The 20451-nt window shown below is 42.9% G+C and overlaps 1 protein-coding gene across 2 annotated transcripts in view; it reads right to left on the bottom strand.

Annotated features, from left to right (window-relative positions):
• Positions 1 to 5583: 5583 nt before the first annotated feature.
• Golga5 (golgin A5) overlaps positions 5584 to 20451 on the bottom strand; it is a 27094-nt gene continuing 12226 nt past the window's right edge. For both annotated transcript variants that reach the window (XM_048362255.1, XM_048362256.1), the window contains exons 6-13: positions 18805 to 19008; positions 16473 to 16643; positions 15307 to 15435; positions 13072 to 13170; positions 11067 to 11292; positions 9641 to 9746; positions 7154 to 7217; positions 5584 to 6029 (exon numbers count right to left, since the gene is read on the bottom strand). In XM_048362255.1, the coding sequence (XP_048218212.1) occupies positions 5949 to 6029; positions 7154 to 7217; positions 9641 to 9746; positions 11067 to 11292; positions 13072 to 13170; positions 15307 to 15435; positions 16473 to 16643; positions 18805 to 19008 (1080 nt within the window). In that variant the 3' untranslated portion in view covers positions 5584 to 5948. The remainder of the gene's footprint in view (positions 6030 to 7153; positions 7218 to 9640; positions 9747 to 11066; positions 11293 to 13071; positions 13171 to 15306; positions 15436 to 16472; positions 16644 to 18804; positions 19009 to 20451) is intronic.

Below are 20451 nucleotides of genomic sequence, written 5' to 3'. Positions count from 1 at the left end.
TATTTATTTATTTATTTATTTATTTATTTTGTCAGTCATGGGTCTTGAACTCTGGGCCTGAGTCCTGTCCCTGAGTGTCTCTGTGCTTAAGGATAGTACTTTACCACTTGAACCACTGCACCACTTCTGGCTTTTTCTGTTTCTGTGGTGCTGAGGAATTGAACACAGGGCTTCCTGCATGCTAGGCAAGCACTCTACCGCTAAGCCACATTCCCAGGTTCTACTTCCATCACTGTATCTCAGTTCTGGTTTTGAACATTATTCCTTTTGCAGCTTGGAGGTTCCTCAAGAAACGAAACCTAGAGCTTTCCTATGACCCAGCCCCACCACCCTTGAGCATCTACCCAGACCATTACAAGTCAGGATATGGCAAAGACACCTGTGCACCCATGTTCATTGCTGCACTGTTCACAGATAGCCATGTAGTGGAAACAGTCCAGATGCCCTACAGAAGATGAATGGCTCCAAAAATGTGGTACACATAGTGGAATTTCACTCATCCATTAGAAAGAATAACACGTCATTTGCTGAGAAATTTGCAGGACCTAGAACAAATCATGCTAAGTGAGGTAAACCAAACTCAGACAAATGGCATGTTTTCTCATATGTGGAAGCTAGATCTAAAATATAACTGGATGTGAAAATATGTACGGGACTCTAAGCATTCACACACAATCAGGATAAAGGAGGATGCTCTTAGGAGAGGAATACAAATGTGCAAACCCTCTGAACATTGAAAATACCGTTTGTTTAAATAAGTTTCAGGAAATGGAAACATGGGGGATTGGTTATGTTGGTGGTGGTATTTTTCTTTTTGGGGGGAGGTTGGGGGTGCAGAAAGGGAGGAAGGATGAACAAACACAATTATGCTATCCTGTAGACACCATGTGGAAAATGAACAATGTAACTTGTGGGCAGGGACAGGATGGGGAAACTGGAGGAAAGCAAAGAAGGGGTGACATTGCCCCCGAAAAGAAATGTACTCATTACCTGACTTATGAAATTGTAATCCCTCTAGCAACTCTCTCTCTCTCTCTCTCTCTCTCTCTCTCTCTCTCTCTCTCTCTCTCTCTCCTTTTGGGAATCTCCCTTGATCTCCCATGAAGTGCCTTGTATTCTAGATCCAGAGGCAATTATAATTAGATAGTTACAATTTACAACTAGAGGACTGGGAGGTAGCTGAGTGGCAAAGTGCTTGCCTCAAAAGTGCAACGTCCTCGGTTCGATCCCCAGTACTCCCCCCCCCCAAAAAAAAAAGTATCATCTCAATTTACAACTAGATGGTTACAATTGGCTTAAAACAATACCAAGGTATTCTGTAGTCCTGGAGTTTGGAAGGCTGGGGCAGGCCTCCTCAAGCTAAAAACCCAAGGTCTGGACAGAGTTGTATTTCTCCCTGAGGATCTAGGGGAGAATCTGTCCCGGGTTTTCCAGCTTCTAGAGGCAGCCTGCTTTCTTTGGTTTGTGGCCCCTTTCTGCACATTCTGACTCGGGAGTGGGGGAAATAGGAGACAAGGAGGCATGTTCTAAGTGTACATGGTGGGGGGGGGGTACATGTGTTAGCTACTGCTAGGTTAAGTCACAGCAACAAGCAACCTCCAATACCTCAGAGCTCACCAGAGGGAAGCTATGCTTTCCTTTCAGGAGACCTGGTCTTGTGCACTCCAGGCCTCTGAAGGGAAGAGCCACTCTCTGGAACTTGCTAGACCGTGGAGGAGGAACGTGTGAGGCAAAGCCACAGCTGACAAAGCTTCTCCAGCCTGGGAACAGCAAGCATCTCTTCCCCTGACACTTCACCATCGAAGTCAGTCAGTCAGGTCATGAGGCCAAGGCTAACCTAAGAGGACAGGCAGTAAATCCTCCCGCAGGAACACACAGGGGATGTCTGGGGCGACTTGCAGGTGAACCAGAGGCTGGCCTTTGGAGCAAGGGGCAGGGAGTACAGGAAGCTGGGAGGTGGTGGGGGTGGACCACGCGTGGCTTTAGGAGCCAGGGCTGTGTCTCTGCCTTGTCGTTCCAGTCGCGACACTCTCTACCCTTTCGTCGTCACCGCACCTCCTGTCTCAATGCCACAGAATACTATTTAGGAGGTTATATAGATGAAGGAAGAGTTTTGCCTTCCTCAGAACTGATTTTTCACTCCCTTGAGGTAATACTGGCCTCTGTTGAGGATGTAGTCGTTCTGTTTATATTTCATGCATAGATTTGACTGACTTAAATTGTGTTTGTGAGTGAAATCAAATGACTAGTTATAAGCTTATATGCAACCACCTTTTTTTTTTTTTTTTTCTGGTCCTGGGCCTTAAACTCGAAGCCTGGGTTCTGTTCCTGAGCCTCTCTGCTCTCAGTGCTCAAGGCTAGCGCTCCACCACTTCAGCCACAGCGCCACTTCCAGCTTTTTCTGAGTAGTTTATTGAGGATAAGAGTCTCGCGGACTTTCCTGTGGGGCTGGCTTTGAACCACGATCCTCAGATCTCAGCCTCCTGATGCCTAGGATTACAGGTGTGAGCCACTGGCGCTAGCTCCAACCTGACCTAGCACAGTGTGCAATAGAGAGATCTTTCTCTCCCCCACCACGTGAAGTTACAAGCAAGGCAGCCGAGGGCTGGGAAGGTGGCTTAGTAGTAGAGTGCTTGCCTAGCATGCAGGAAACCCTGGGTTCGATTCCTTAGTACCATGTAAAGAGAAAAAGCTGGAAGTGGTGCTGTGGCTCAAGTGGTAGAGTGCTAGCCTTGAGCAAAAGCCACTCAGGCAAAGTGCCCAGGTCCTGAGTTCAAGGCCCATGACTGGGGGGAAAAAAATAAAAGCAAAGGCAGCCATCCAAATCAGGAACCTGCCTGTACTGCCAGCTTGGGGATTTTCTCAGCCTGCAAATTGTTGAGAAATCAGCTTCTGTGGTTTATAAACTCCCTGCCTATGGTATTTTTTAAAAAGCCTTCTGAATGGACCAAGATAGCTATGAACAGCTCTATCAGCAATTTAGTAATATTTTCAGGCTTGTTTTACCAGGCAAGGTCTGGACTTGTGGCCTGCACCCCTAGCCCATGCATTGATATTTTACATTCTTACACTTTTCCTTTTTTTTTTTTTTTTTGTTTGCCAGTCCTGGGGCTTGAACTCAGGGTCTGAGCACTTTCCCTGGCTTCTTTTTGCTCAAGGCTAGCACTCTGCCACTTGAGCCACAGCACTACTTCTGGCTTTTTCTATATATGTGGTGCTGAGGAATCAAACCCAGAGCTTCATGTATGCGAGGCGAGCACTCTACCACTAGGCCAGATTCCCAGCCCCACGGTTCCTTCTTAAGCCCAGCCAAGCTGCCTAATTTTCTTCCACATGTTGGCATACTGGCTAGTGGGATTCTCTACCTTGCTCTGGTTTTATGACTCAGATGAGCTGTGTAACCAGGCCACACATGGAGTGAAGGTCTAAGAAGCTAGTGAATGAGCTTCATGCTCTACTCAACTCAGTCTGCAAACTGCAGCAGAGATCAGCCCTAGGCCATCTACGTGCCCAGCGTGGTTCTGTATACTGGGACATGACTGTGGCTAAATTAGACACCTTTCCCCTCAAAGGATCAGACTAGGCAAAGATACCCCAAGCTCTGATTGCATGATCATGCGAAGATGGTTCATCAAAGGACTTGAGATGTTGATCTTCAGACATGAGGCTCTACTGTCGGGTTGTTTACTGTTTTATTTGTCCTTGAACAAAGATGAAGAGTTCACCTTGAATGTGGAGACCAAGCAGCTGGGCTGGACGTTCAAACGTGTGGCTGTGGTGTTATGGTTTGGAGATGAAATGTCACCCACAGGCTCGCTGGGCATGCTGCCAGCAGATGGGATCTGGAGCAGGGACTGAATCTCTTCCTGGATTCATCAGACCGTGGCTTTAGTGGGAGGTGGTAAAAAGCAGGCAGGTGGGGCAGGCTACTTGCTCACTGCCCATTCTGTATGCCCTTCACTTGTCCACCACGAAGTGAGCTGCGGTTTCCGGCCACACCTCCCGTTACAGCGGCTTGAAACCTCTGACACCAGGAGCGGAGGTGGTTCTGCCCTGTGGTGGCTTTTCTCACTGGACTCCTCTAGGCTTTGCCTGGCCTGCCCTGTTCTCCTCTCTCCCGACCCACAGGCCCTCCCACTCTCTCCAGGGCTCACCTGACCCCTGCTGAGCTATCTGTTGCAGTAGAAACAGCAGTTTTCACAAAGCACAATATCTATAATACCTACCTAGAGAAGGAAACTTCAAAAACAATCTTACTTTCCAACTGCCTCCCATAAACATCACAGTTTCATGTATCTCTTTGAGCCCCTGGAAGGAGGCAGGGGGTCCTCTTACAACTTCCTCTAGCTAAGGGTAAGTGAATGGCAACTCTTTACAGATTCTAGTTTTTGTGGTCAAGAACAAGGAAACTAAAATTCAGAGACCTCGGTTTACTACAGAAAAAGAATCCCTGAAACACTTGCTCAAATGATTTATGCAGAAGGCTGAACAAAAGATTTACAGACATCTCAACAGCCAGGAGGAATCCAGAGCTGGAGAGTCTGCAACACACAAGGACGAAGCATGTGCTGTTTTCCATTTTAAGTTTGTAATCCGGTACAAATAATTTTCCAGAAATGTTTCCAAATTAGGAGAAAAAAATCTTTAAAATATAATAACAGGGCTAAAATCTTACTTTATCCTGTTAAAGACCTGACTTCACAGCTCAGACTGGTGAGCTAGCACTCCTAAGAACCGAAACACTGCAACCCCTATGTAGATACCAACTTGCTAATGTTTATTTCTGTATCATATGGAACTTTCTGGCTTTCTCATTCATGTCACGTGGAAAAAGTCTAAACACACCCAGTATGACTCTTAAAACTTAATCTGATTATGAGAAGGGACATGCATATCCTAGAATACACTAAAATGGTAGGTCTTGTATGTCAACTAAACCCATGATGGTGATGTTACAAAAAACAGAAACTACCAGGTTTTCAGGCAGGCACTTAAGTATTGCACGAAAACCATCTCCTCCCCTTAGGGAGACAACATCTGCTGTCACCTACGGGGAGAGCACTAGGTAGGACCCAAGTCACAGACCTACTTAAGAATGTGGATGTGAAGATGAAAAAGAAAGGCAAAACAGGGTTGCACTGGACTAACTGAAAATATCTTTTCAAAGGATTAGGCTGCAACAGCTCTGTGCTGGTGTGGTCCTACATGCTTCAAGGAGGGGCTACAGCTGCCATGCTTAGGCTAAGCCCAGGTACAGGCTGGAAAGGAGGAGTGAGAAGAACACAGGAATGCCATGTGACGGAAATGGGGGGGAGGGGAGACACCACACGAGGGGAGGGGGGAGGGGAGACACCACAAAAGGCTGCAGGGGTGATGAGGAGAGTGGCAGCAAAGCGCTGTTCGCCTTCAAGCACTGCCCCTCTCACCAAAGTCCTTCTGGGGATGAAAAACCATTAAAAAATATATATACATACAATAAATTTTATTTATGTACTTATAAAAAGATTTACACCAATCAGGCCTTTAACATGTAAAAATTAAATCTCTATTTGCAAAGTTAAATAGGAAAATACAAAAGCAAACTGAATTATCAAAAAAGAAATATTTTTATTTTTAATCACTAAATACAATTGGTTTCCCTGATTATAACCCATAATCAGTGTCACTTAAAATTCAGCAAGGTCTGCACAGAGGGGAACACCCCAGGATCTCTCTTAGGACCCCTGGACTGGGAGTCAAGCTTGTTAAATGACTGTCTGCTTTAGAAACTCTTACCATTTGAAGGGAAGAAGAGGAAGATTTAGGTAGCGGAGCACTTGTGTAATAACTTAAAAGGTTAAAAGCTGCAGTGGTAAAATCATCCTGGACACCCTTCTCAGCAGTTCAGGCAATGGCCTCTATGCCAACCCAGGTCCAGAAGAGAGCGCCACTCGGCCAGCCTGGCCCCGTTATCGGCCGTACGGCGGGTCGTGGTGCATTTCTGGTGTGTACGTCAACAGGACAATCATGACCCAAAGGTGCAGCAAAGCCTAAAGAAGAAAAAGACAATCCATAGATTACCAGTAAACCCAGCTTTACTGGAAGCCCTGTGTGCAGTCCCAAGGGCAGGAACCATGTCTTGTCTGAGATCTGAAACACAGGTGGGGTCAGGCCATGTTTACTGGATGGAGAGTGAAGGAACAAATGAACATGAAGCAGGCTCAGTGTAAAGAGGTGCTATAGCTCCAGAATTCTCAGTGTATGCTTTATAAATCACTTGGCGCCTTGATTAGAATCTCTCTACAGACAGGAAGTTGGCTGCAAGGCTTTGTGGTGTCTCAGGACATGTAGCCAGGCTCTGGTGAAGAGGAGATGGAAAATATTCTCAACAGAAGTGTGGTGTGGTGCAGTGCGGTACTGTGCGGTGCGGTAAGGTGAGGTAAGGTGTTGGTACCCCTCAGGGGGGTGCCGCAACACCGTGAAGACCCATCACCCAGACCTCACCACTCTGCACCATCACCACGACACTGGCCTGGGAACTCAGACCCTGGCCTAATTCTGACCTGTTCTGTACTTTGTTCTCCCCATCCTCCATTTATAGAAACTTCTCACTTAGTGGAATAACTCTCCCCTCTAGTGGATCACAGAGGAATTTCAAGTACGTTTCTGTTTCTTCTGAAGCAAACAGCCTCTCTAAATCCAACCCAACCACTCTGCAGACCCCACACAGCATGTGTGGGTGCGTGGGGGGGGGGGGGGTGTGCTTTTTTAGGCACAGGACACATAGAACGATGCCTAAATTTCATCAATTGTTTTATTACAGCTAAGAAACCTAGAAGAACACAAATCTCAAAGCATCCCTGAAATGCTTTAAGAAACAAAAGCAAAATATGAAAATAAAGCAACTGTACATCAATATAAAAACTGTTTAGGACTATATTTTTTATCATTAGAGGTAACTATTAAACTTTACCAAGGCTAATTTTATTTGTAGGAAAAGCCTTAAAATAATTTATATTCTAGACAGAATGAACTTACAATCTTTTTAAAGAAAAAATGGTTAAGTGAGAGTTCTATTCTCTCTCATATTTGACTGCTAGAACAACAGTTAGAACAGCAGCTTTAAAAACTAGCTAAAACCGAGTGCGGCCATGTTCTGCGCAAGTCTACTTACCATATATATAATTACAAACACTCGTGCTATGGGGTATCTTCGGAGAAAAATTCCCAGACGAATACTGTGCAGATGGATGGGGAAGAGAGAGAGGAATTACACTCAAAACAAATCTGCCCTTGTTAATACCTAGTGTTTTCAAAAATGTCACTCATTTAAACTACATGGTTACCAAAGAAGAATTTTTTTTATAGTAGACTGTAATGATTACTTAAAATAACCATGCAGAAAGATCACAGTCAGTACTTTTACCATTATTTGGGCTATTAAACTTTAGCACAAGGCATTTCTTTTAATTCTGTGGTCACAATTATAGAGGCAAACCCAGACCCTGTCTAAAGAAATTTTAACAATGAATGAGGTTTAGAGAAGAGATGAATTGTAAGAACGGAAAAACAATGTGGTTGGCATTAACTTGCAAACAGCAAATGTGGAAGCTTTTGTGTAAAAACTCGCTTCCAAGAGGACACAGCTACTCAAGCAAACACTTGTGCAGACAAATACAAATGCAGTGTGATGCTTGGAGCTATGACCACGCAACACGCTTCGCACGCATGCACCATTCTGCTTCTCTTGCTGCCACCAGCACTATGTACTGCGCAGGGACTCTACACACTGAACGAGAATGATTCACAGCTGAGGCTCATGGGTTTCATTGGGAAGCATCCTAGTCCTGTGGCTTCAAGAATCTTAGTGCTATTCCAACACAGAAGGGCAGGAAAACATTACTGTGTATTATGTAACAACTCATGAAAACTATTTTAATTATAAACATTCAGAGGGCTGGGAATATGGCCTAGTGGCAACAGTGCTTGCCTCCTACACATGAAGCTCTCGGTTCGATTCCCCAGCACCACATATATGGAAAACGGCCAGAAGGGGCGCTGTGGCTCAGGTGGCAGAGTGCTAACCTTGAGCGGGAAGAAGCCAGGGATGAGGGCCCAGGACTGGCCAAAACAAAACAAAACAAAACAAAAAACAAAATTCAGAGAAAAAGGTATACATTATGTTATTTACATATGCACTTTATCAAAGCAATCTGTTGCTGGTGTTGATAGCACATGCTTGTAATTCCAGCTATGCAGGAGGCATAGGTAGGAGGACTGTAGTCTAAGGTTAGCTTGGGCAAAACAAATGGGACACTCTTTCTGAAACATAACTAAAGCATACAAGGAAGGCCCTGAGTTCAACGCCCCCATGACTACCTTTCCCCTGCTGCTCACCTCCCAATAAGATTAGAAAGATTGTTAATGATATAAATTCAATATATTATATAAAATAAATATTAAGGGCTGGGAATGTGGCTTAGTGGCAGAGTGCTTGCCTAGCATGCATGAAGTCCTGGGTTTGGTTCTTCAGCACCACATATAGAAAAAAGCCGTAAGTAGCGCTGTGGCTCAAGAGGTAGAGTGCTAGCCTTGAGCAAAAGAAGCCAGGGACAGTGCTCAGGCCGTGAGTCCAAGCCCTCAGGACTGGTCAAAAACCAAACCAAACCAAACAAAATAAATATTAAAATGAGGGCTGTTCAGTTACATATCACAGCAGCTTTTCTTCTAATCACACGATAAACTACTGGGATAAGATTTTCAAGTGAACACATTTGTATGAAATAGAGAATTTCTCAATGAGAAAAAAAATTTAATTATGGGATGTTGCTGGGCCCTGGTGGCTCATGCCTGTAATCCTAGCTACTCAGGAGACTGAGATCTGAGGATCATGGTTCAAAGTCAGCCCAGGACCAGAAAGTCCATGAGACTCATCACCAATTAACCACCAGAAAACCACAAGTGGTGCTGTGGCTCAAGTGGTAGGGTGCTAGCCTTGAGCTGAAGAGCTCAGGGACAGTGCCCAGGCCCAGAGTTCAAGCTCCACAACTGACAAAAAAAAAAAGAAAGAAAGAAAATCAGCCTGAGAAACAGTAAGACAATAATTTTTTATTTTCAGCTATGAGGCTTGAACTCTGCCTGGGCCTGGGCACTGTCCTTGAGCTTTTCAGCTCAAGGCTAGCATTCTCTACTACTTGAGACTTGAGTCACAGTGCTACTTCCAGTTTTCTGGTGGTTAATTGAGGATAAGAGTCTTACAGATTTTCCTGCCTGGCTGGGCTGGCTTTGAACCCAGCTCCTCAGATCTCAGCCTTCTCAGTAGCTAGGATGACAGGCGTGAGCCACTGTGAAGCTTCTCAGGCTGATCTTAAACTCCTAAGCTCAAGTGATTCTCCTGCTACCTGAGTGCTGGGATTGCAGTCTCAATGAGATTTAATGAAGCTTTTTGTGTTTTTTTTTAAACTGGAGGAAGAAGAGAAGTGGTTAGGGTCCATTATTCTTGATAAAACATAAGCACTGGTAGGCCTCTTGAAGCAATTTCATGGCACTGAAAATCACAAAAGGAATGAGTTGAATGTCACTGCAAACATCAGCTCTGCCAGTGAGAAGCCGTTATAAAAATAGTTACAGCCCATCACTCACCCTGACCAGCACTGCTTACCTAAATTGGTCAATGGAACTAGCAGCTTTGCGAACCTTTCCATACATTCCTGCCAGATTAGTTTCCGTGTCATTAAAAAGAACAGGAACATTTCGCAGTCGTGTCCCTATTTAAATAAGAACATACATCAATGTACTGAAACCCAAATCAACTTTCTAAGAAAGTCAGAATTGAAAATATATTATTACATGTGGAAGCAATGATCAAGGCCAACTTTCTAAGCATTACACTGAAATACATGAAACCATAAAGTTAGGTAAATTTGATTACAGAAGGTATTTATATACTTCCATTTTCACAAAATGTAAAAATTCAGCCGGGCACCAGTGGCTCACGCATATAATCCTAGCTACTCAGGAGGCTGAGATCTGAGGATCACAGTTCAAAGCCAGCCCGGGCAGAAAAGTTTCTGTGAGACTCTTATCTCTAATTAACTGCTCAAAAAAAAAGAAGTGGAACTGTGGCTCAAAGTGGTATGGTGCTAGCCTTAAGCAAAAGAGCTCAGGGACAGCACCCAGGCCCTGAGTTCAAGCCCCACAATCAGAAAAAAAAAAGAGAGAAAATTATTTTAGAAAATGTACTGCAATTGCAAATATCTAGTGTTTGCTGGAGCTGACACTAATGATCTTTGTTCCTGTGCCAGGAGGATCAAGGCCAAGTGGCATTTCCAGACTTTGAGTCTACCATTTGAGACACAGCGCCACTTCTGGCTTTTATGTTATTAATTGGAGATAAGAGTCTCACAGATTTTCCTGCCCAGTCTGGCTTCAAACTGAGATCTTCAGATCTCAGCTAACTTAGTAGCTAGGATTACAGGCATGAGCCACCAGCGCCCATCTAATTTATCTGTTTGTATATTTATTTTTTGCCAGTCCTGAGGCTTGAACTCAGGGCTTGGGCACTATCCCTGAGCTTCTTTGGCTCAAGGCTAGCACTCCACCACTTAAGCCACAGTGCCATTTCCGTTTTCTTCTGTTGATGTGGTACCTGGGCTTCATGCATGCTAGGCAAACACTCTACCACTATGCCACATTCCCAAGCCCCAGCTAACTTTTTAATTTTAAAGAAAATTTCAAAGTCAGAGTATTGAGAGATTTGATGACAGACTAGAGACTTTGTGAAGCTCTAAAATTAAAAATTGGGTCTGTTGATGCTTATACTAGAACATTATTTTTGAATATGCATTTTGGGACCCCACAGATTTCTCTATCCAAGTTACAGGGCATGGCTCAGTATGTAATTATGCATTATCCAGTGGAGGCCATGAGAGCAAGCTCCGCTCCACTCTGAGGCCTTCCTTCTCCAGCTCCGATGCCTGTGAGGCCGCCATCAGTCGTGTGCTCATGGCACATGGCCCAGGTTTCACAGCATGAAGTTTCAGCAACGTGTCAAAAGCCTGCTTCATGGCTGTGTTTCTTTTGGTTACCTTCGCCATTGTCGACGGCAGACATGTTGATGGAGGAGCCGTTGCTAGTGCTTGCCGAGGCAGAGTGCATCTGCTGTTCCAGGCGCTCCAGCTGAAAGACCAGGGAGTTCTTTTCTGTGCTCAGACTCTCAATCATGGTCTGCTTCTGAATGAGGGTCTCTGTTAGCTGATGGAGCCGACTTTCTAGCTCGGACTGGCTGCTGTTGCTTAAGGTTTTATTGGTAAGCTGAAGGACAGAATGTTCACAAAATGATTACATAGAATGAAAACTGTATTGTAATCACAGTATGCACTTTCCTAGGCAAATTGTGGTACTAACAGGTTTTTATAAAATGCTTAATGATTCTTTCAGAATCATTTCTACAAAGTGATTTTCAAATTGTCAATAGTGGACCACAAATGACTTTAAAAATGTGATAGAATTTAATGGTGTGTTTTCTAAAATTCATGTACCACACAGTATGTGAGAGTACTGTTTTGTGTAACCTGTTTTACTTGAAGTGCTGGGAATCAACCCTAGGGCCTTACATACCCCAGGCAAGTGCTTTGCCACTGAGCTACATCATCAGCTCTCTGTTTCAGTTCTCGCTGTATAAATACATGTGAGTACTGAAAAACAATGCACAAGGGGCTGGGAATATGGCCTAGTGGCAAGAGCGCTTGCCTTGTATACATGAAGCCCTGGGTTCGACTCCCCAGCACCACATATATAGAAAACGGCCAGAAGTGGCGCTGTGGCTCAAGTGGCAGAGTGCTAGCCTTGAGCAAAAGGAAGCCAGGGACAGTGCTCAGGCCCTGAGTTCAAGGCCCAGGACTGGCCACAAAAAAAAAAAAAAAAGAAAGTGAAAAACAATGTACACTTTATTTATTTTGGGGGCCAGTTCTGGGGCTTGGACTCAGGGCCTGAGCACTGTCCCTGGCTTCTTTTTGCTCAAGGCTAGCACTCTGCCACTTGAGCCACAGTGCCATCTCTGGCCTTTTCTATACATGTGGTGCTAAGGAATCGAACTCAGGGCTTCATGTATACGAGGCAAGTACTCTTGCCACTAGGCCATATTCCCAGCCCCAATGCAAACTTTATTTTATTATTTAGTGCTGGTACCGTGGCTTGAATTCAGGGCCTTGTGCTCTCGACTTGACTTGTTGGCTCACAGTTGGTGCTCTCCCACTCGAGCCACATCTCTAGTCTGGCATTTTGTTGGTTAGAGATGGACTCTCACAGACTTTTCTGCCCTGGCTAGCTTTGAATGCCAATCCAGGTGTCAGTAGCTAGGACTACAAGTATGTGCCACTGGTGCCTGACGAAATGGCATTTCTTACTGCAGAATGGTGATTAAAAAAAAAAAAAAAGGTTTCAAAAGCATTGCCTTCCAGGTCACAGTTCAACCTTCTCAATCCTCCATAATTCAACAGCAGTGGTAAAGTGCAAAGACAACACTCTTCGTATTCATCCTAGTTCTGTAATCTCCTAGCCATATGACTTCAAAAGAATATACCAAACAGTATTCCCATCATCACAGATAACCACTATTCTGATTTCTATCACCAGACACTGGAATCACACAGCATGAATACTCTATCATCTGTCTACCTAGATTTGTGTTCATTTTATCAGTATTTGTTCTTTACAAAATGAATGAAGCTTAAGCCAGGCACTGATGGTTCACACCTATAATCCTAGCTATTTGAGACTGAGATCCAGAGGACTGTGGTTCAAAACCAACCTGGACAGAAAAGTCTGCTAGATAACATCTCTAGAATAGCCAACAAAAAGCTGGTGGTGTGGTTCAAAGTGTCAGTCCAGCAAGCACAAAGCCCTGAGTTCAAGCCTTGGTATGGGGGAGGGAGGGGGAATGCACACCAGAAGCCTTGGGTTTAATCCCCAAATCCCCAGTACCGGGTAGGGGAGGGTGAAGGGGGTTGTCAGAGGAGGAAAAGGAGAATATACATGCTAATAAAAAATGACATTTTACTACAATATATTTTTCCTAGTTTTCATTCCTACCTGGTTCCTAAGTTTTTGAATTTCTTCCTCTCGATCTTTGATTCTGCTTTGCAATGTGTTCTTGGTTCGATACATATCATCTTCCATATAGCGGAATTCCTACAAAACAAGGCATGAATAAATGAAAGCTAAACTAGTGTGTCCACCCCAAACTATGCCCAGTACCATGAACGCAGTGCTGGCTAGTCCTTGGCACTTGGCCAGTATACTGATTGTTCACCAAATGAATAAATGAGCAGGTCTGAGAAAAAGCCAAAACTTCAGCATGGTGCCGGGGACACAGGCTGAGAGAGACGTTTGTGAACAAGATACAGCAACACAAGATATTTTTAGTTTGCAGCAGTGAGAAGAAATGGGTCATTCTTTTATAATTCTGGGGCATATATTAACATTATTAATAATAATGACAAACTAGGAAAATATTCACACATGAAGACTAGTATTGCTAGCAACGTTGATTAAAAATGACTTTTATCAGTTAAGAAAAAATTTAAAGCTGGGCATGCTTATGGCTCATGCCTTTAATCCTAGCTACTCAGAAAGCTAAGATCAGAGGATTGAAATTCAAAGCCAGCTTGGGCAGGAGTCTCATGGATTTTTCTGTCTGGGCTGGCTTCAGATCTCAGCCTCTTGAGCAGTTAGGATTTAGGCATGAGCCACCAGTACCCTGTTCTATAAGACTCTTATCTCCTCATCTCCAATTAAACCACCAAAAAAGCCAGCCGTGGAGCTGTGGTGCAAGTGGTAGAGAGCCAGCCTTGAGTGAAAAAGCTCAGGGACAGAGCCCAGGTCCAGAGTTCAAGCACAAGACTGACACACACACAAAAAAGGAAATAAGTATGAAAGTAAGTAAATAAACCAAGCAAACAAGACCAGAAACTGCATGAGAAATATAGGCACAGGGCTGGGAATGCGGCTCAGTGGTAGAATGCTTGCCTAGCAAGCATGAAGTCCCGGGTTCACTACTGCATAAACAGAAAAAGCCAGAAGGGGAGCTGTGGCTCAAGTGGTAGAGTATTGAGCACAAAGGCTGAGGATAGTGCCCAGGCCTTGAGTTCAAGCCCCAGGACTAGCAAAAAGAAAAATCGATCTTTGTCTAAAACAGTGAGAAGATAATAAATGGGGAAAAGATTCTATCATCTATTAGCAACAGAAGGCATAAACTTAGTAAAAAAAAAAATGCGAAGCCAGAAATGTTGTAAGTGGTATACCAAGAATCATAACAGTTGTGATTTTAAAGGATGAAATAACATATGCCTTATGTTGAGAACAATGTAGCTATTCAGGCTACATTAGGGATGTTTCTAGTATTAGGAGAGAATCTCATTTTGAAGATGTGGCCATGAGCATTTCTAATATTAATTGTCTTAATATAGAAACTAAGTACATTAGTGTGAAGAATGAAATATAATTTTAAATGACTTGTTTGTGTATGCCAGGACCAGAGCTTGAACTCACTCAGCTTTATTGCTCATAGCTTGCACTCCACCACATAGCTACATCCCCAGTTTGGCATTTTGCTGTTAATGGAGATGACTTTCTGCCCAGAGTGGTTTCCATCCACAATTCTGATCTCAGCCTTCTCAATAGCTAGGATTACAAGAACGAGTGCCTGGCATTTGTAAACATATTTTGTCACCCAGAAAGAGTAGATAATAATGGCACTAACACTGTAGTTCTTTTTTTTTAACTGAGCAAGCAGCTGAGTGCTAGTGGCTCACATCTGTAATCCTAGCTACTCAGGAGGCTGAGATCAAAGCCTTGAGCACAAAAAGGCTCAAGGAATGCACCCAGGCCCTGATTTCAAGCCCCAGGACCAAGAAAAAAAAAAAAAAAAGAAAAATCAACTGAAGGAATGGATCCATGGCTCAAATGGTAGAGTGAGCAAAAAGCAAGGGACAGTGCCAGGTCCTGAGTTCAAGTCCCAGTACCAGCACAAAAGAAAAAGAAGAAAGAAGACAATCAACTGGTATTGTATGTTTTAAGGTTCTCTAGACATAAATAAAAACCCTGTCAAGGAGATGTAAGTACAGACATAGGGTAGTAGAAAGAATTCTGGACTGAGACAGGAATACTGAGTTTTATGTTAGTTTTATATTAGATAAGTCACATCACCATTTTGTGCCTCTATTTTTCATCTGTTAAACAAAATCAAAGTGCGAAATGCATCCCTATCTGCCATGATCACTGAGCCCACGCTCTAGACTTCCCTGGGAGGTCTCCTCAAACCCTTACCTGCTTCATTCTGTCCAATTCTGTCTCCAGCTCCTGTTTTGATGCTTTCTGCCCAGTTATCTGGTCTTGCAGGTCTTGCAACTGTTCTCTCGCTGATTCTGCTTCACTAACCTGCTGAGCCTCCAAATCCTGAAAAAAAGAATGTCACACATGAAAACAGTGGCTAACCATTCAGTTCAACATAGGGCAACTACTGTGCAGGGAGCTGGGCTCAGCAGAGCCCAAAGGGTAACAGATGGGTGAAACCAAGTTCTAGCCTGTAAGAAATACATTCAGGGCTGGGGGGGCAGGGGCATGTGTGCAGCAAGGGTTGGGGGAGGGAAGATGGGAGAAAAATGAGGGAGGGGTAACAAGTATGACAAGAAATGTACTCACTACCTTACACATGTAATTGTAAACCCCCTGTATATCACCATGACAATAAAATTAAATTTACAAAAGTACATGCCAGGTGCTGGTGGCTCACGCCTGTAATCCTAGCTATTCAGAAAGCTGAGGTCTAAGGATCCTGGTTCAAAGCCCACCCACGTAGGAAAGTCCATGAGACTCTTATCTCTAATAAACTACTCAGTATAAAAAGCTGAAAGTGGTGCTATGGCTCAAGTGGTAGAGTGCTAGCCTTGTGCCAAAGAAGCACAGGGACAGCACCCAGGCCCAGAGTTCAAGTCTCAGGACCAGAAAAAAGAAAAGAAAAGGAAAAAAAAAAAAAGGAAGTACATGCCTTTACTATGCAATGTGGTTAAGAGTAAGCTGCGTGTGTAGGAAGCCATGATTGCCTGCCTGGCAACAAATCATTAGGCTTTGTAAGTGTGAGTAGACAGTAGCTTGCTTTCTGGGAGATTTATGACTATTCAAAAGACATCAGTTTCACAAAGAACACAAGCATAACACCAAAAAGGCTACTACTCCATTATTGAAAGTTATAGTTAGTATGTGTATGCACCAATAATCACTAGGCAGAAAAAAAAATGTAAAGGTCCTGAAATCACCTAAGGTTAGCATATTATCTGATTTTGTATTGTCTCACTCCTATATAGTGACTAATATTTCAACAACAGTTGAACACATTATTTCAGTAATGCCCTTCTCCCCTAATACAGATTCATCAGAAATCAAACTGATAGGTGAAGAGCACTGGCTGGGAAACAGAACCACAGTAATCTTACCTGCAGTTCAGACCTGAGCTGCTGTATCTGGCCCATCAGCTTCTGTATTTCCTCTTTTTGCATCTCTTTCTCATGCCGAAGTTCTTCCAGCTCCATGCTATTAGCAGTACTGCTTTCTAGGCCTTCAAAGCCAGAGCCTTCCTTTAAGCTGTTAATCAATTTTTCTTTAGACTAGTATGAAACAAAGAAGTTTAAGTGAAACAGACTTTGTTGAATATTCATTTTGCTTGTGCTTTTCTGGTTGTGTTAGGGATCAAACTGAGGACCTCATACATGCTAAGCATGCATTACCATTGTGATATACCCCCAGCTATAGCTTGCATACTGAATGCCATCCCACCATACAGAAACTAACCCACTATGGAAACATTCTAGCTACCTTCATAAAAACAAGTCCACAGATTACCAACACCATAAGGATAAAAATATAACAGATCTTTGATGCATATTGTCCTTGGGCTTTAGTGCCATGATTATGTTCTTGCTGAAGATTTCTCATAAGTCAGTATTCTATACAATAAAGACATTTCTCACTCCAGATCATAACCCCTGCTTCATAAACAAAAAGGGACATTACAAATATACATCAGAAGGCAAAAAAATCAAATATTGAGAGGATACAGTCAAATTACTATAGAATCTTGAGCAAGAAAAACTACTTTTAGGGACAAAAAAGCTTCACTTGAAAGGTAGTATTTGTGCTGGTCTTGAACTATGGCTGGATTTCATATTAGTATGGAGACTGTTCGGCACCAGTGGCTCACACAGGTAATACTATAATCCTAGCTACTTAGGAGGCTGAGATCTGAGGATCACTGTTCAAAGCCAGCTGGGCAGCAAAGTCTGTGAGACTTTTTATCTCCAATTAACCACCAGAAAACCCAAGTGGACTGTGGCTCAAGTGGTAGGATGCTAGCCTTGAGCTGAAGAGGTCAGGGACAGCAAGCACCCAGGCCCAGAGTTCAAGCACCACAGCCAACAACAACAACAACAACAAAAATCCATAAGTTGTGCTGTGGTTCAGTGGTAGAATGCTAGTCTTGAGCAAAAAGAAGCTCAAGGAGGCCAGTACCCAGGCCCAGAGTTCCAGCCCCAGGACTGGGGAAAAAAAAAAAAAAAGTATGGAAAGAACGAAACCAATGGTCAAGCAAAAAAAAAGTCACAATACAGTAAAAAAAAAAAACTATAAAAACTATAAGATACAGCTCAGTTAGTATGTTTGGGCCAATTTATAAGGGCTCCAGATATCAGGCTTAAATACTTTCAATCTTACTTGTAACCTAAAACCAAATTACCCAAAACTCAGGTCAGTGATATGACCAGAGATGCATTTTAGAAGGGTTTATCTGGCAGCACTATAAAGCCGATGTTCAACGCACAGGCAGAAAAACATTTCCTTAAAAAAAAGAAAGAGGGGACTGGCAATATGGCCTAGTGGCAAGAGTGCTTGCTTTGTATACATGAAACCCTGGGTTCAATTCCCCAGCACCACATACATAGAAAACAGCCAGAAGTGGCGCTGAGGTTCAAGTGGCAGAGTGCTAGCCTTGAACTGAAAGAAGCCAGGGAAAGTGCTCAGGCCCTGAGTCCAAGGCCCAGGACTGGTTAAAAAAAAGGGGGGGGGGGGCCGGGAATATGGTCTAGTGGTAAAGTGCTCGTCTCCTATACATGAGGCCCTGGGTTCAATTCCTCAGCACCACATATATAGAAAAAGCCGGAAGTGGCACTGTGGCTCAAGTGGCAGAGTGCTAGCCTTGGGCAAAAAGAAGCCAGGGACCGTGCTCAGGCCCTGTGTTCAAGCCCCAGGACTGGCAAAAAACAAAACGAAACAAAAAAAAAAAAAAAAAGAAAGAAAGAAAGCATATGTCGTCTTTGGTATGAGAAGCAAAGGAAGGCGAAGTTAAGGAAGGTACTGGGTGACTGCAGTCCTTTTGTGTTTTTTAGGAAAATAGACGTAAGGTCACTACAACAGAGCTAAGGGAAGATGAATTGCTTTGAAAAATTCAACAGAGTATCGGCAAGGACACATGAGCCTGTCAACACTAATACTCAGTAGTACCATCATGGTATGAAGTGGGCAAGGTCAAGAGCTGAGTTAGGTAATGGTAGAATAACGTTTTAAAAAAGTGGTAGGACCAAGACACATTTTGTCCTTTTTGTAAAATTTCTAAGGAGAATAACTGGTAGTGTGGCCAAGCAGTCTAAGGCCCTAAGGAGAATAATTTATGTTTGTCAATTCAGCCAAACATAAAGCATTTCACGGTATCTATAGAGTGTGTCTCTTAGTTATCCCACACATCTAAGCCTTCAAAAGTGCCTGTTTCCTGCTTACCTGGAGTATCCTGGTAGCTTTCTGCTTGTAGTCAATTAACTCCTGCTTAGAAGACTCCAGGTTCGACTTATGCAGCTTCACTTGCTGCTGCAGCTCATCAACTTTCTTCTTCTCATCAGAGTATTTTCTTTCTGCCACAGTAACAGCCTCTGCCAAATTCTGACGTTCCACTTCCATTTTATTAAGGCGCACAGCAAACTCATTCTATAAAAGTATTATCACAAATTATCACAAATCTTGTATCATTTCGTGTTGAAATATATTCATTCAGAGATTTTACGAGCTAATTAGATCCAACCAACAACATATTAGGGAAAAAAATTTCTTCATCTTCCAAAAGCTAAAAAATAAAAAGAACTAGCTAGGTGCCAATGGTCCACTCCTTTAATTCTAGTTATTCAGGAGGCTGATGATTGTGGCTCGAGGCCAGTCCAGACGGAAAAATCTGCAACACTTCATCTCTCCTATTAACTAGCAAACAGACTGAAGATGTGGCTCAAAGTGGTAGAGCACCAACCTTGAGCAAAAGAGCTCCAGGGACAGCATTCAGGCCCTGAGTTCAAGCCTCATGACTGACTATGACTAAAAAAAAAAAAAAAAAGAAAGAAATTTGTCAAGTAAATTTTGTCATTTAAATACCAGTTCTACTCTGATAATGGCTGATCCTATAGAAAACTCCTATGAAAAACTACTGAACACATTTTTTAAGCTTAAGAAACTTCTACAACTTGCTTTGAAGTCCCATTTTAGAGAAAGGAACTATTGCTCAGGCTCCTGTGGCATGTTGGATGTGGCTAGACAGTGGAGTAGTGGGATTCTAGTTTACACATGGTAGTTAACTTAAGCTGAAACCACAGCTAATATTCAATTCTGTTTATTATGAAACATTTTCATTATTAGTTTTTGAGACACAGTTCCTTGGTCATAAGGTTTGCACGTTTGAAGATGGAATTCATTGGCTTCCCACGTAATCACTAGATTCTGAATTACAAAGCACTACTATTTAGTTCCATAACATTTTCAACAACCTCTGGCAACCATTAATGCCCTTTATCTCTCCAGGGATATACTGTTTGGATATTTCACATAAATGGGATCATAGGATATATAGCCCTTGGTATCTGTATTCTTTAACTTATAATGTTCTCACAGTTCACCCGAGTGTGTATGTGTGTGTATTGTAGCATGTACCAACACTTATTATTTTTATGGTAGAAACAGATTTCCTTGTATTGATATAATATAGTTTGGCTGTCAATGAAGCAACTGATGGGACTCCCAGCTTAGGGTTATTATGAATAATGTTCCTATGAACATTCAAGTACAAGTTTTTACATACCTTTTCAATTCTCTTAGGTATAAACCTAGAGTAGAACTGCTCAGCTGGGTGGTAACTCTATGCCTAACTTGTTGAAATGCTGGTTTTTAGAAAAACTTCTCAATACAGTCAGTACAAATTTAGGTATGCTGATCTAACTGTTCTGTAGATTTTATGAAAGACAAAGATAAAGCAAGTATTTCCTGAAGAAAATTTAGTGACTGAATTAAAACATGTTCTAAGTACAAAGTCTGTCATGTTTAAAGAATCAGTATGCAAGCTGGGCACCAGTAGCTCATGTCTGTAATCCTACCTATTCAAGAGGCTGA

The sequence above is a fragment of the Perognathus longimembris genome, chromosome 14 (genome assembly GCF_023159225.1).
Source record: "Perognathus longimembris pacificus isolate PPM17 chromosome 14, ASM2315922v1, whole genome shotgun sequence".
Lineage (NCBI taxonomy): Eukaryota > Metazoa > Chordata > Mammalia > Rodentia > Heteromyidae > Perognathus > Perognathus longimembris.
This window is presented reverse-complemented; position numbering and strand designations above follow the sequence as displayed.